The sequence below is a fragment of the Leptidea sinapis genome, chromosome Z (genome assembly GCF_905404315.1).
Source record: "Leptidea sinapis chromosome Z, ilLepSina1.1, whole genome shotgun sequence".
Lineage (NCBI taxonomy): Eukaryota > Metazoa > Arthropoda > Insecta > Lepidoptera > Pieridae > Leptidea > Leptidea sinapis.
This window is the reverse complement of record NC_066312.1, coordinates 3,477,268-3,492,207: the sequence shown is the minus strand read 5'-3', so window position 1 is coordinate 3,492,207 and position 14,940 is coordinate 3,477,268. Positions and strand designations below refer to the sequence as shown.

General features: G+C 33.3%; 1 protein-coding gene across 1 annotated transcript in view; it reads right to left on the bottom strand.

The window, feature by feature from the left end:
- LOC126978826 (probable cationic amino acid transporter) overlaps positions 1-14,940 on the bottom strand; it is a 120,139-nt gene that overhangs the window by 68,982 nt on the left and 36,217 nt on the right. Inside the window, exon 2 of the mRNA XM_050827915.1 lies at positions 377-518. Within this exon, the coding sequence (XP_050683872.1) occupies positions 377-518 (142 nt within the window). The remainder of the gene's footprint in view (positions 1-376; positions 519-14,940) is intronic.

Sequence of the window (14,940 nt, the reverse complement as noted above, 5' to 3'; positions counted from 1 at the left end):
CGCACTGTGGAGGAACGCCACAAGAGCCACGTGCGAAGATAGAATTCGGGAGCAAGAATCAAGACAAACAGCTCTTCGGAATACTCCCCGTGATAAATGCGGTAGAAGACATACAATAAAGCTCTATGCAACGCCAGGTGATCTAACCGTTTCCAGAGCACTTTATCCCTGATTGGATGGATTTGTGACCCCCCTATTTCTCCTAAAAATAATAATTTAAGTATAAATCCCGTGTGGTATTGCGATAGGGACAGGCCGCCATCTTAGTAACGTCATAGTGACGTCAGTCCATGCATACTTTTAAATATACCAAACTGAGCACTGCCTGCAGATGTTAATACGACAAGAGTTATTAAAATAAAACTGTAATACTTACAGAAAAACGACTTCTCCCCAACGTTGGTAGTTCCTGAATCTCTACTTGTACGGGGTCACGTGTCCGGATGAGCTTCATGAAGGTATCCCGGACACTCCCCCGAAAGGAGTTCCAGTCCACCGCCCTGAGGCGGTGATACGCGCTGCAAATAGAAAAGACAATGAGTGTAACATTTAGGAGCCTAATTGTAAAAAATGAGAGCTTAGAGAATAGCTTACTGGTGGTTTGAAAGACAAGAACTTTTAATCATTCCATTTGTTGGTATTTTATGTGAACAATAGTTAGACACCCCATTGCAATACGTTAGTGAATTATTCCTATTTACAATATGACGAGCTCCAAGACCTGGATGGAATCTTTAGTCGTGGCTTGTCAGTAAGTGTTATGGGTTTGGCTACAGTTGCTTTCAACTGTGGAAGTCATTCAATATTAGGAGAGTTTAGAGAGAGAGATTAGAGAACTCTTTCGTTCTCTAGCCATTAAAAATTCTGCTCTATTCTTTAAAAACGTTTATTTTACACAATACGAGTATATTGCCAATTAAAGCAAATTGCTGGTGTGTCTTTGTATTGGTCCACTGTGCAGTGATGATTAGTATTTACTACACTTGGAGGAGGTCGAGAGAAGTAGAGTATATAATAAGCTTGGAGTAAGGTTTATTGTTCATTTACGTTTATCGGCTCACAAATAACTTGTAATAATTGTAACATCTGCAGTCTAAAAAAAAGAGTGTGTGTACTTATGTACACGTGTTAGGTGTTATACTTCTTTGGCGTATGGAAAAATAAATCAAATTTTAACAAATAGTTAAGATCAAAGATAGTTGAAACACTTAAAATTATGAAAATTATATATTTTTTTATTTATACATAAAATTTGTTAATATACCAGAAATAAAACAAAACGAAAAAAAAATATTTTTTAGATAATAATGTAATAATTTTTAATTAACGATGTAAATAAATTAAACATACCGACAATTAACCGCAAATCTATAAACGCACTCAAAACAGTTTATTCAAATCAGTTTTATCACTAATGTTCAATATACAGATACACTAATAAATTATTAGTAAATACTATCACCGTCGTGTATGAAATTAATTTAATAAAAACACCAAAATAATATTTATTTATTCACACTGTTTAATTGTTATGTTACGAAACACGTGTTCTAAATATAAAAATACTAGAATATACAACTTGAACATTGTTATCGATTTTCATGCCACCTAGAACTAACTTCACGCTGTAGAATTCAGGTGACGGTGTGCGCGCGCATCGTAAAAATTCACTCTCATAATTTATCTCCATCGCGCCAAAAGAAGTATAACTTCAATAATAAATAAATCGAATCAAAATTGAATTGATTTGGTTTCAGATTTGGTAAAGGGCGATATAATTGGTAGAAGGATTCCAAGACAAAACTAATAGTTTTGGAACTAATTGACTAATGTCTAATTACGATCTTCTTAAATGAGATCTTGCTTATGCTAAATTTTGGTTGCTAATGCTTAGTTTTGGCCGGTTTTGGACCCATTCAAAAATACATGCCTCGGCCCTGAGAACTACGAGTGCTAGAAACTCAGGCGTATTCCTCCTTGAAAGTTACACCGAGTAAGTTATACTTCGTGTAACGCTTTATAAAAAATAATGAGAAAACTGTTTAAGTTAATGTCAATAATTAAACTAAGTTAGCTTAAAGTATTCATCAAAATAAGTTGTTGTTTTTGAAATTGATAGACACCCCAGTGATTAAGATGTATCAGTCATAAAAACAAAATCTATAAACGGTCAAACTTAAACATTCTTATAAGTAATAGATGACGCATACTAAAAACTTCTATAATATGTATAATACAAAATGATACAACAAATTAGTTGAATAAGCCACAGAGTAGGGATACATTATTACGTATAAAATTAAACAGTCAACATTGTAATACTGAAAACTATTCAAATGGATTAACACATGAAAAACATTATGCCAAAGTCAATATTTTGTCTATTGTGGAAAACATGTGCTTTTAAATAGTCACATTTGAGGAAAATAATATAAAAGATCTATTATAATGTGCATATTATTTTAATTCGGTCTCATGAATACGTGATACTGATATCACACAAATAGTACTATGAAATCGTTTGAAAGGTATCATCAGATGGAAGTGCCTACAGTACCTACAGACATCATTGCGTGTTGGAAAGCTGGGCTGCTGTTCAGGGACAAACGGTCTGCGCTTTGGTTTCCAATAGCTTTATTGAGATGGTAGGGTTTCTGGACCCCATAGCTAATAACCCTAGGCCAAATTGTGTCTCAACACCAAACGACATACTTGTGACGTTTGCTGTCTTCGGCAAGCCAGAGAGCCGACGCAAGTCACGTCCTACACCAACGCCTTTTCCCATGTCAAACCCACATACCATAACAAATACATCAGGACGGGCTCCTTACGGCTCGGAAACAGCCACTTTATCAAAAACAACAAAAGCCTTCCGGTTTACATCATTGACGCTGGCATCACAAAATGTTGTTCTTATATAGATTAAATTGCGTTTTACAAAATAGTTTAGTTCCTATTTCATCAAAGAGACAATTACCATAGCGTAGGTATATATAACTATATATGCAACACATAATAACACCGAACTAATTGTCTGCAGTTCTGATTTTGGTAGTATAATCATGGTTGACCTGAATTGAATAATCATAGTGTTACCTGATGTCTGTAGGCTCTAGATAATTGAAGCTGTTGGCGTATTAATTAAGAAGACAATTCGAATGAGATTGTCGTGCAAGTTGAATCGAACATCCAATATTATTAATACAGCCGATATTCTGTCAAGGATTCATTACGGTTCCAATTTCCAAACAACTTATTTATAATGTTATATACTTAGTTAGTATTTTACTAAGATAATAGGTAAAATTTTTGTATTTTATCTTATCCATTAAAAATCGGAATTGTATGTGCATATGAATGATGTACTGCGACATGCCAGAAAACCAATTTCATGTCGTTATTTTTGTTTCACCTAAAATATAAGCACCTAAAATGTAAAAGTAGTTTAGTTTAAAAAATTCTCTTACAATTATACTGGTATTTTTTTTATGAGTTTGTTTTTTTATGAGTTGGCAAGATGAGAAAGAGGTTCACGTGATGGTAAATGATGCGGCCTGATAAAATGTTAGGTGTCAAAAGACCACTAGCTACGGTGCCCTAACGTTTTAAAAACCGAAACACTTAATCGAAACGACACAACTGCCCATCTAGTCGGCTTCCTTGCTTCCGGAAGCCTCCCACCGGAGAATAGTAAATGTAAATTGAAGTGATAGTTAAAAACCATTCCAATGAAATGCCAAAAATTCCAGTGAAAGCATCATCAAAAACTTGTCTCGACGGTAAAAGACGGGAGTCTAATAAATAAATTCCTAAAAATTTTGATAATATATCCAAATGGATACTTCTTGTAAACATCACAGGTAAATATGAACCTAAAATTTGTGTGGCACCAACCTGGTAGCCGATGTCTAGTCAACACGACGTGTTCTCATTGCTTTATTGTATGGGTACAATCAGCAACAAAAAGTAATAAAATATAATTAAAAATAACGAGCAAAAAGTTGGAAGTAGACAACTCCAAGTGAAACTGAATGTCAGTGGAAGAATTTGGACCAGGACATAGTTCTAATAAAGTCAATGAATAGACAGGGTTTCTGAAAACTAAATCCAAAAATTTTAATACAGCAATTTTTGACAGACAGACAGACTTTCTTTAATCAAACCGATTAAAATAAATTAAGAAAACAATGTCTGTTATAAGGTTGATAACATTATTAAGTAAGATGACAGTATTCATGAAGGTGTGAGATATTTTATGAAATTATATAGTATCGCATATTGTCAATCAATAGATGCATCAGAAATAATAAATGAATGAAAATCAAATTAATGTAATAATGTAGCGCAATACTTATGAACAAGTAAAAAAAGAAGAATTCATGCAGCAATAGCAATGACGGTACAATATTGTATATTTTTATTAAAAAAAGCTCATAAAAGAATGCTGGGGAGAGTTACATGCGCCGCTTCTTCTCTCTTAGAGCGCCATTTGTTTCCGAAGCGGTAGTAGCATCTAGTATATTATAAATGACATCAAAAAGAATTCTAAAGGAATCAATTTTGAGAAAATAAATGCCTTTTTTATGCCTTATAGTGGATTCGTATAATAACATGCTCACAAATCATAATAATATGAACAAATCCAAAATAGAGAAACAATTCTCTTTTGTAGCTGACTGTACCTCTTGTCAAGCGCACCTAGCCTACCTTAAGCACAAAACACCGCGCGCACATATAACTTGTAATATCCGTAACATCAATAAGAATGCGAAGTCTACAAAGATTGATATTATTTGCTTACAGACCTGGAATAACATTTTATAACCATTTCAAGAGTTTAAGTACCTATATAATAAAACTCAGAATGCAAGAGCTGAATTGTGTTTAATATTTTATCATTTGTATTTATTGGAATCTAGAGCAACTCATTGCGAGAGGTTGCCATGGCAATATTGAGTAACGACAACTCATCCTTAAACGAGCAAGATGCATGAGCAGTCATTGCTAATTAATCTAAGATCTTGTCGTAGACATATTATCCACGCTAAGACTTAAGAAAACAATTATTAAGTCATTATTTTAATAAACTGCTTTTCAGGGATATATATAGAAGTTCTGTTGAGGAAGCCAATAATGTGTCACATTGTACAACTCTAATATTTAACGAATACTACAGAAAGTTTATTTCACATGTTTCAATGCAGAACTTTCACTAGTGTAGTTAATTCTGAATACAAGCAGCACCTATACCGAGTTTTAGGCTTGGAAGGTTATTAGTGTACAGCACTCAGAATGAATAATAATATGAAGGTCAAAAGCTAGTTGTAATACGTATTAAAATGAAAATAAATAGGAAAAATTACTTAAGACTTACTAATTTCAATTGAATCATTAAATGCTTGAAAACTGATTAGCAAAAATCCACGAAATTAGTTTGATACGCCATTTACACCTGCATCATACGAACCGAATTGGGCCATGTATTTTGTTACAAGGTCTTACGGTTTTAAACTTATTATCTAATAATTTTAAGAGTAGGTTGTGTTGCAGAGATTTTATGACATTCTTTTAAATTGGTTTGGTTGTGAACATATTTTGACTGTGGAGTGTAGTAATGGGCAACGCAATATTATTTTTATTCCTGAAAAATTAAATTGTAAAGGGAGCTTATATAAAGAAAACAATAAACTTTTCCCTTTTATATTTATCTTAAAGCGCACCTTTTTATTTATTTATTGGAAACTTAACAACAGCACACTTATTGATATTCCTAATCATAAAACAATAAAAATTTATAAGTATTTATTAAGCAAACAAAACAAATCTTATAACTATAGTTACAATACTATGACTACAAATTATTTATCTTATTACAAATTAAGTTTCAATTTTTAATTACTGAGATACTTGCATTGTTAATTTTGTAAGTAGAACTCAGGTTTATATTATTATTAAACTTTTGTACGTGTTTCTTTCCATACTCTGTGTAAATGTCAAATATATAATATTACTAGCCGTTCCCGACCGATTCGCTTGGCGAATTTTAAAAGGAAGGAAGTTTAGAATTCGAAAAATAAGTATCCATAAACATTCTAGGATAAAATTCGCATCGAATGGTGGTAGTTTCATGTCGATACTATCGTTAGGCGTGAAAGAGCCTCAAAAAATGACAATTTTTTAAGTTTATAAACGACACAATTGTGTATCGCGACTTGTGTGACATTATTTCACTTTTTGTAATATAATTTAAAATGTATCGAATTTCTTCTTTTTGTTCACTCATTTTGACAAAATAATCGAAACAATAACTAATTTGTTATTTTCTTTGCAACTGCAACTTTTTTAATTTATTCAAAAGTAGCCAAATAAATTATAAGGTACAGGTTTATACAAAGATAAATAGGTACATATCAACTTAAAAGAAACAAGCGTAACCTAAATTTTTAGACGTGTACAATTTACATAGCAAATAAAACAAACAATAATAACTTAGATATTGTATCCTACAATAACACAACATGTTTAATTTAACACTACAAATAAATTTCCAATAATTTAATTAATATGATAATGAAGCCGTCGCTGACACACTGTGCTGTCAGTCTGTCGGCTCAATACAACAGGTGACGGGTGTATTCGCAAACAATACTTGTCTCGTTCCGAAAGAGGTTTCTAGTTGTATTAAATTTCTTTCATATAATCCCCGTGTATTAATTTAATCTCATGTCAAAAAAAATACAATAGGAATATATCTTTTTTATGGACTAGGAGGATAAAGTAGCCTACCTGATATTAAGTTATCACCGTCGCCACTTTCTCTTGCAAATGCAGAAAGAAGCTCACTCCACAGTTTGATTGTACATTGATAAATATTCCTTGAAAATCGCACTATGAAGGAACGCAACAGATCCGTAAGTAATGATAACCCAACTTATGGTATGCGAAGATGGAATTCAGCGGCAGGAATCATGTCAAGCAGCTGTTTGGAACACTCCCCGTGATAGATGCGGTAGAAGACACACAACGAAGCGACACTATCTAGCCATTTGCAGAGCACTGGATCCCCAACGATTCAAACAGCTCCGCGTTGCATGTTGTCAAATGGATCTAGCTGATACGGGTTGCGCCAGACCAGAGATGACAGGCATACTTCATATATGGCCGTACCTGTGCTTTGTAGAGTGTTTGAATGTGGGCTGGCTTCAAGTTAATACTTGAAAATCGCACTGGCGAATCGCATCGCGAGCTGGGCGTCTTAATACAGCACGGATTACCGTGCTGTACAATCGAAGCCAATTTGTCTATGCCTTCCAGATAACCTCGGAATTGGCAATCCGAGATTTCGATACCCATTACTCCGATATTAGGCGAGGGAAGTGTCGTCGAGTTTTCTGTCACATAACAAAATATCGGCGGGTGCTCGTTCATGAACAATACATGTCTGATATATGTTGCGGTACTCCTGTGTCCTTTATTAAACAATATCGAATCATTTACGGAACACAAAATGTAAACATAAGATAGAAATATTGTGAAAGGGATATTTAGAATATAGATTTGTTAGTTTTTCTTTCCGAGAGTTTTATCAAGACGATCACTACTTATATCGTATAGGTCGTTATTGTACAAATTCAGAATTAAATAAATTTTATTCAAATAGGCTTAAACGAAGCGCTTTTAAATCGTCATTAAAAATATTTAATTTTTATTACTGGAATTACCATAATATTATATTAAGAAAAGGTAGAGCTCGTGAGAAGAGAAGACAAGAAACTTGAAATCGCCGACCAGTGCCGGAAGAAAATTGTATCTTCTATCGAGAATACTAATACTTTTGAGAATTTCGTGGATGTGGTAAAATGAAACTTGCCCAGTTTAACCCCCAGAATGCCCCCAGGCGTTTATCACTAATAACCGCCAATTACCGCGTTTACCGAATACGCGGTAATTGGGGGTAATCATACAGCAAGGTATTGGCTCAAATCAGCCCATATTTCACTAGTAAATATTATTTGAGATATATTTTATCAAACCAAAATATTAATTGAATTTCACATAATATAGATTGGAATTCATATATTTTCCATCCGAGAGATTCATGTAGTTATCGTATTGCCGTATCATGTAGTTACATTGAGATTACCGTATTGAAATTTTGTTACAAAGTATTCATTAATTATTGAGTAAAAGCAATTTAAAATTCGAAAATTTAAATGCGTTACCTTCATTCATTAAAAATGAATGAATTTAAATATTTCTTGAATATGATGACAAAGTATTAGGCATTAGGGTATATATATTAGGTACCTAAGTCTAAGATCTACCCTCATGAATCATGCTTTCACAATCACGAAAAATTATTCAAATACCACCGATAGATCCAGAGATAATGCGTTCAAACAAACAAACACTCAAACAATTTCATAATATTAGTGCCTTTCATCTGGAATCAAATAACTTAAATATAAATATGTGTTAAATCGGCAACCAATTGGCTGGTATTTATCGTTCCTTCAACAGGTACTTCATTTAATATTAAAGACAGTAAAATAGAATTGTCTATTCGCAAAGACTATTATTGAAATAATTTCTTTAATGGTTTGGATAGAACTTGATTATTGTTCGCAGGCAGTTTTATTTACAGAGCGAGGGAAAGCCCTTACAGCTTTTAAGGTATTTTGAATAAATAAATTGTTACCAATTTATTGTGTTTAGAATAATTTTGTTAATTATTCGACTATCAGGGAGGTTAACATACCTAGGGCATAAAGACTAGCTCTTCAAGGCTTTTATAATTTAATATTGTACCAACCGAAGTCAAACACGTAACCTGTTCGCTCACGAGGCGGACAATAATGTTCGGAGGAGTTCTCCAAGCCAGTAATACTAGAAGCGGAATCACACCATCGGAAATCATGTCAATATTCTATGTTTTACACGCACCCGCACGTTTATGTCTGGGATTATACAATCGCACGTTTCGCATGAAATTATGTCCCTTGCACACGCACAGCCCTTTCGGTGAATCAATTGACTCAAGAACCTTCAAGCAGAGAGTACACTCTCAATGCTAAAGGTTAGCAAAGCGTCTCTAGACATGTGATATTCATGTGAGGCTGGTCGTCATATTGTATTAGGTGACCCAATTGTTTGTTAACACTGTTTTGTATAAAAAAAAACCTTAGGGCTTGTTAATCTTATCTTAATATATATATATAAATTACGTGACACGTTGTTTGTCCGCGATGGACTCCTAAACTAATGAACAGATTTAAAAGGGGATTACTTCTTGGAGTGCAGTTTCGTCCAACTTGAGAGTTAGGATAGTTTTTATTTCGATTTGGGACCCATAATCATTTTTATTTCCAATATTTTCTATGAGAGAATTTAGTGACGCACGGTTTGACAGTTCTGCTGTGAAATAATTTCATTATAACAACAGGGAGCATTTTTTACGTAATAATTCTTGATGTTTTGAAATATTATTGGCAAATTCCTATAAAACAGTTTTTTTTATTATTTACAGAACAACGTCTGTCGGGTCAGCTAGTATTATACAATATTAAGGAAATCTTTGTCTCTTATAGAAAAAAAATGAGAAAGTATACATAAGTAGTTTGATTGATTGCAATTTTCTCGGAGATCTTAATACGAAAATGTTTATTACGAAAGCTTAGTAATCATTTTCTCTGAAAGCTCCAAAGGCAACTTTAAAGACGTCTGCAGAGTAAATAAAGCTTCTATATTCCAAGAAACGAGTTGTTTTACATAGTACAAAATTGCAAATGACTTTTGAACGTAAACAAATTAATGGCTGTTAAAGGATTTCATTTTGTTATGAGTTGAGACAACAAATTTGTTACTTTTTGATTCGAAATGAAATGGAACTGATATTCATAGTGACATAAATGAAATAAGTCTTCAATTAACCTTATTAACCTATCGAGACGGTTCGCGTGTTTAAAATGCTCCATGATCACGGGTGACTTAACCTATTATTCTGTAATGTTTAATTGTTAGAGGACGGCCCCGATAAGGCCACACTGCACCCGTATATTTTATTCAACTTATCTGCCATATTATTATATCAATTTTACAGCTTTTGTTAAATAATGATTTTAGTTATAGCCGATGTCGTGAGTATTTTTTAAAAAGCAGACTTTTTAGTGTTAGCCATTAACGAAAAATATATATTAATGGTGGTGATTGGCCATGCCCATAGTAAACTCAATAACAGATTGCACCTTCGGGCTCCAGTCATTAAACATTATAAAATGACTCGAATAATATTAAAATACAACAATATCTAAGGAAATAAATAATCCACTCCATGATGTAAAAGTAAATTGGCTAAAATATTTACTTACTGGTACATAAAAACATGGTTTGCTTACAAAATTAATTTATTAGCTTGATAAACTGCTTTTCTGGTGTAAATAGTACAGAGAAGTTTTGCTTCGAAAACTAATTATGGCTTTTCTATATTTAACTCTCATGTTTATCGAACACTAGATAAAGTTCTATCCTCGGCAAATGTTTGCATTCAGTTTTAATTGAGTTTTTTTAATGGTGCAGTTAATTTTGAGTGCAAGAAACACTTTTATGGTAAGGTACGCTATAAGATAAGAGCGAGTATATAATAAAGGGTATCTTTTAATTATTACTCACTGAATAAATTAAGTTTAATTAATAAAGATTCGAAGAAATCACTTTGACTCACATTGACGATTTTTCCACACTTTTTATCTTCACCTGTATATTTATGTTCCGTTCAAACTTCGTAGATTTATCGATCGGACCGATGACAATAGGTACATTAATTTGATAAAATTATTCCATTTATCAATTTGCAAAATAAGATTTTTGGTAATTTATATAATTTTCATCTATCGTCAATAAGGAATTGACACTAATTTTTAATTTCTTTATTCTGATTTATCTAATATTAGCATATCTATATAATAACAAACAGACTTATACGCAATTAGTTTTAACTTAATTTACTAAGTAGAGTAAAACTAAGAAAGTGGAGACAAATGGATAAAAATTGTTTTTCTGATGAGAGTGTCACGTAAACATTTATATGTATATATGGGATATTGAGTGATCCGGAAAGCAGAAGACCCCGGTTGGAATCCAGATGTTTTGTAATAAATCAAAATAGCAAAATTTTGGTTAAATAAATATGTAAAATAAAATAAAATAAAACGAATTTCAATTTTTCAGTACAAATCGGCAATTTCATACTTTAACTCTTAATATATCGTTGTGTTGCCCCCATAGTACAGCCTATGCCTAGTTTTGAGCAAGATAATTAGTGTAAAAGTGTGTCAAAACTAATAAAAAAAAAAATATTAATTGCTATCCGCAATACAAAGTGCTTAGGAGGAAGATAAACAGCTTTCACATTAAAAAAAACTCTAAATTTCAGCATCAAATTACGACTGCGGCGCAAAAGCTATTTAGTCCTCTCTTGATATACGACATAAATGTAATCTTTAGTCACCTTAGTGATAACCCTAAATAAATTATTTGATCGAGATGTTCACGTGAGAAATTAATGGTTAACGCGAACGAAGTTATTCGCTGAAATAAAGCGGGTAATTTCAAAACCCGCAGATCATTCCCTGGCACTTAATCGTTGCATCAACAAGTCTTTATTTAATTTTCACAACGTCTAGAATAGCAGAATGAAACTTAAATAGAATTGTCGATTCGCAAACAGTATTAATTAAATAGTTGCTCTAACAGTTTGGATAGAAGTTCATTTTCGTTCGCAGCAAATTAAGTTAACAGAACGGGGATAAGATTTATCTTTATTCTATAGAAAATATTGTTATTAGACGGAGCCACAGACAGAGCTTTTACTTAGAAACGACCTTTCGACCGCTAAACCGCAAGGACGGGATATTTGAATGTTCTTTTATTTAATTTAAGTAGTAGATTTCATGTTACCTAGTCATTGGGTGTTAGGTGCTAACTATTCCATAAATACACAAAAATGATTAAGTCTAATGGCCTATACACATGGTTGGATTTGGTACGGCCGCACCAAAGGACGGTACAGTTGCAACAATTGGTCCGGCGTCGTACTCGCCAGACCAAAATAATAATAATTTTGTGCGATGGACAATACGACTTACCATCAAAGATGGTTCTGCCGGACCAAATCCAATCATGTGTTTAGGCCTTAAGTAGACTCATATGACGGCAAGTTGAGCAACGACAACTCAACGCATGTATTGAAATTTTTCATTCATAAAATTTTTACAAATAAAAATACCACCTTTAAAATTACCATATTCATAACTTATGCAATATACCTTCTTAACGTAATGTCAAAACGAAATTGGTCTCAGGTCCACCCAAAAATATATACCTACGAGTGTACTACGCGAAGAAGCAGCAATTGTTACGAGAGATAGTGCCATTACAATCTACGAAAAGGGGATTCATTTAAAGAAGGAGAACGTCTTATGACAATTCTAATATGCCCAAACAAGGCTATGCTACATGGTTCTATTAAGGAGTTGCGCCTTCCGCCTTCACCATTGAGGTCAATGGTACTATTTTAAATTCCGTTAAATTTGTTCCTCAACAATACTTACTGTAAAAATGTTGTTCATCTGTAGTTTTCATACTTAGTTCCACTTACTAAAGTATATTTTCAGTATACACTAATATATTATCAAATCAATTAAAACAAACGTATTTGTTGTAGTAGAAGGATACAAAAGTTATATATTTATTTATTTATTAAATTTCCATCGACTATTCAAAGATTCCATCATGATACCCAATTCTGACGATGGGACTAAACTGAGATAAGAGATTACACTCTATAATTATAAAATACAAATTTTCTAATAATTTTATAGATATCAAAAACACACCATAACCTCCCCCTTATTTTGAAGTCGTTTTAATAATACAAAAGCATATTTACATCTCCTAGATAAAGATATAGTCATGTATGTACTTATGCTAGTTAAAACACACACACACACACACACACACATACTATCGCCTTGTTTCCGTCGGAGTAGGCAGAGACAATAGAATGCCACTTGCTTCTATACTTACAAACCTCACGCGCTTCCTCTATATTCATTACTCTTTTCATACATGCTGGCCGTTTGCGGGTGATTCGGACCTTTTCTCAAAACGTCACCAATTAGGTCGACGAATGCTGTACAAGTTCTCCCGCGACCGACTTGCCTACACACTTGCCTTATATATTCGATAATTCATTCTTAGTTCACTCATTCGCTCCACGTGTCCAAACCATTTCAGCATTCCTTTCTCAGTCCTTGTCACAACATCTTTTTTCAGATCACAGCGCGCTCGCATTACCGCATTCGGAATTTTATCAATCAGTCTTATTCCACACATACTACGCAGTGATCGCATCTCAACTGCGTTAATTCCGATTTTATGCTTCTTTTGCTATGGACAGCCATTCGCGCCTCTTTTGGCACAGGCTAGTCGTTCATGAAGGCCTGCAGCACTCCATTCACACAGTTTCTCGCAGTCTCTCAACTTTCAATATATCCTTTATAAATTCCATCTTATACAAGAGATGCTACCCAAATATACGTATTCTGTAACTTGTTCTACCCTTTCATCTTCAAAACTAATACAAAAAAAAAAAAGGTAAAAAAAGATATTTATTACACGATGATTGAATTAATTAATTACTTAAACAAACTTCTTGAATTTATAAGAACTTTCTTAGACGCATAAAGCAAACAAAAAATAACATATGTTAAGCAAACAATGTAATGAAGTTTTTTCACGGCACCCAAATGCGTCTTGTTACCCATGTCAATGTCGTACAAGGCATTTCATCCAACAATTTGTTAGTACGTAGAAAAAAGTTCTTTGAAATAAAGCTCCGTTGTATAGATAATGCTTTATAAACTGGTGATCTACCTTAAGCTGACTACTCAGTTACAGGTCTGCATATGATGTAAGTCTATTTATTAAGTTCCGGGCATGGAAATTAAGTATGTAGCTGCAAACCTGTTGAGTCGAGAGTCATTCATGCCAAAAGTGGCAGTTTTACAGTGAATACAAAACCGTTCGTGAATTCATCATTATCGGCTAACATAAATGATATGTAGTAAATAGAACAGCGCGAACCATGAAAAGACTGTTTTTTATTTGTTTTATATTTTGCGACCCAGATTTCAATTAGAAATTCAAATAGAAATTATCTAAACGACTTTGAGGTAGAAGAAGAAGCCAAACGTTAAACTTTAAATATGATATATTATTGCAATATTGTAAATTATCAATTTTTTTACACGGTACAATTTTTTTATTTATTTTTGATTCAAATTTAAATTACTTTGATATTAATCTTTTTTTAAAGGAAACCTTTAGCCGCGATGACCACAAACACATCCACACAACATAATATATGAATTTGAATTTGAATTGTAGATGATCACTTCATGAATATAGAAAAAGTAGTTATAGAGTAACAAATATTTGTATTTCGTATTATTGAATCCCCATTATGAAGTTTCCACTTCTATCGTCTGGTCATAAACGTGCACCGCTTTATACAAATAAAACTTTAAAAAAAAATTATGAACGATCCGGGACTCGAAACCACGACCTCTCGCTTTCCGTGCGAGTGCTCTTTCCAACTGAATCAATTTCCTTATATCTAAATATTGGGGTTATCGACCGTAAAGTAGATCCTGTATATGAAGCCACAACCTGAGAGATGAACAAACCATACAAGATTTTATGACGATACGTCACTCGAACCGTTGGCTCAGTTAGAACGAGCGCTCGCACGGAACGCGAGAGGTCGCGGTTTCGTGTCCCGCATCGTTCATAAAACTTGGTTTTCAGTTTTATTCGTGCAATTCTAGCTTTCACAGACAAGTTAATATCAAAAACTAGTAATGCTACTGCCGCGAGTTGGTA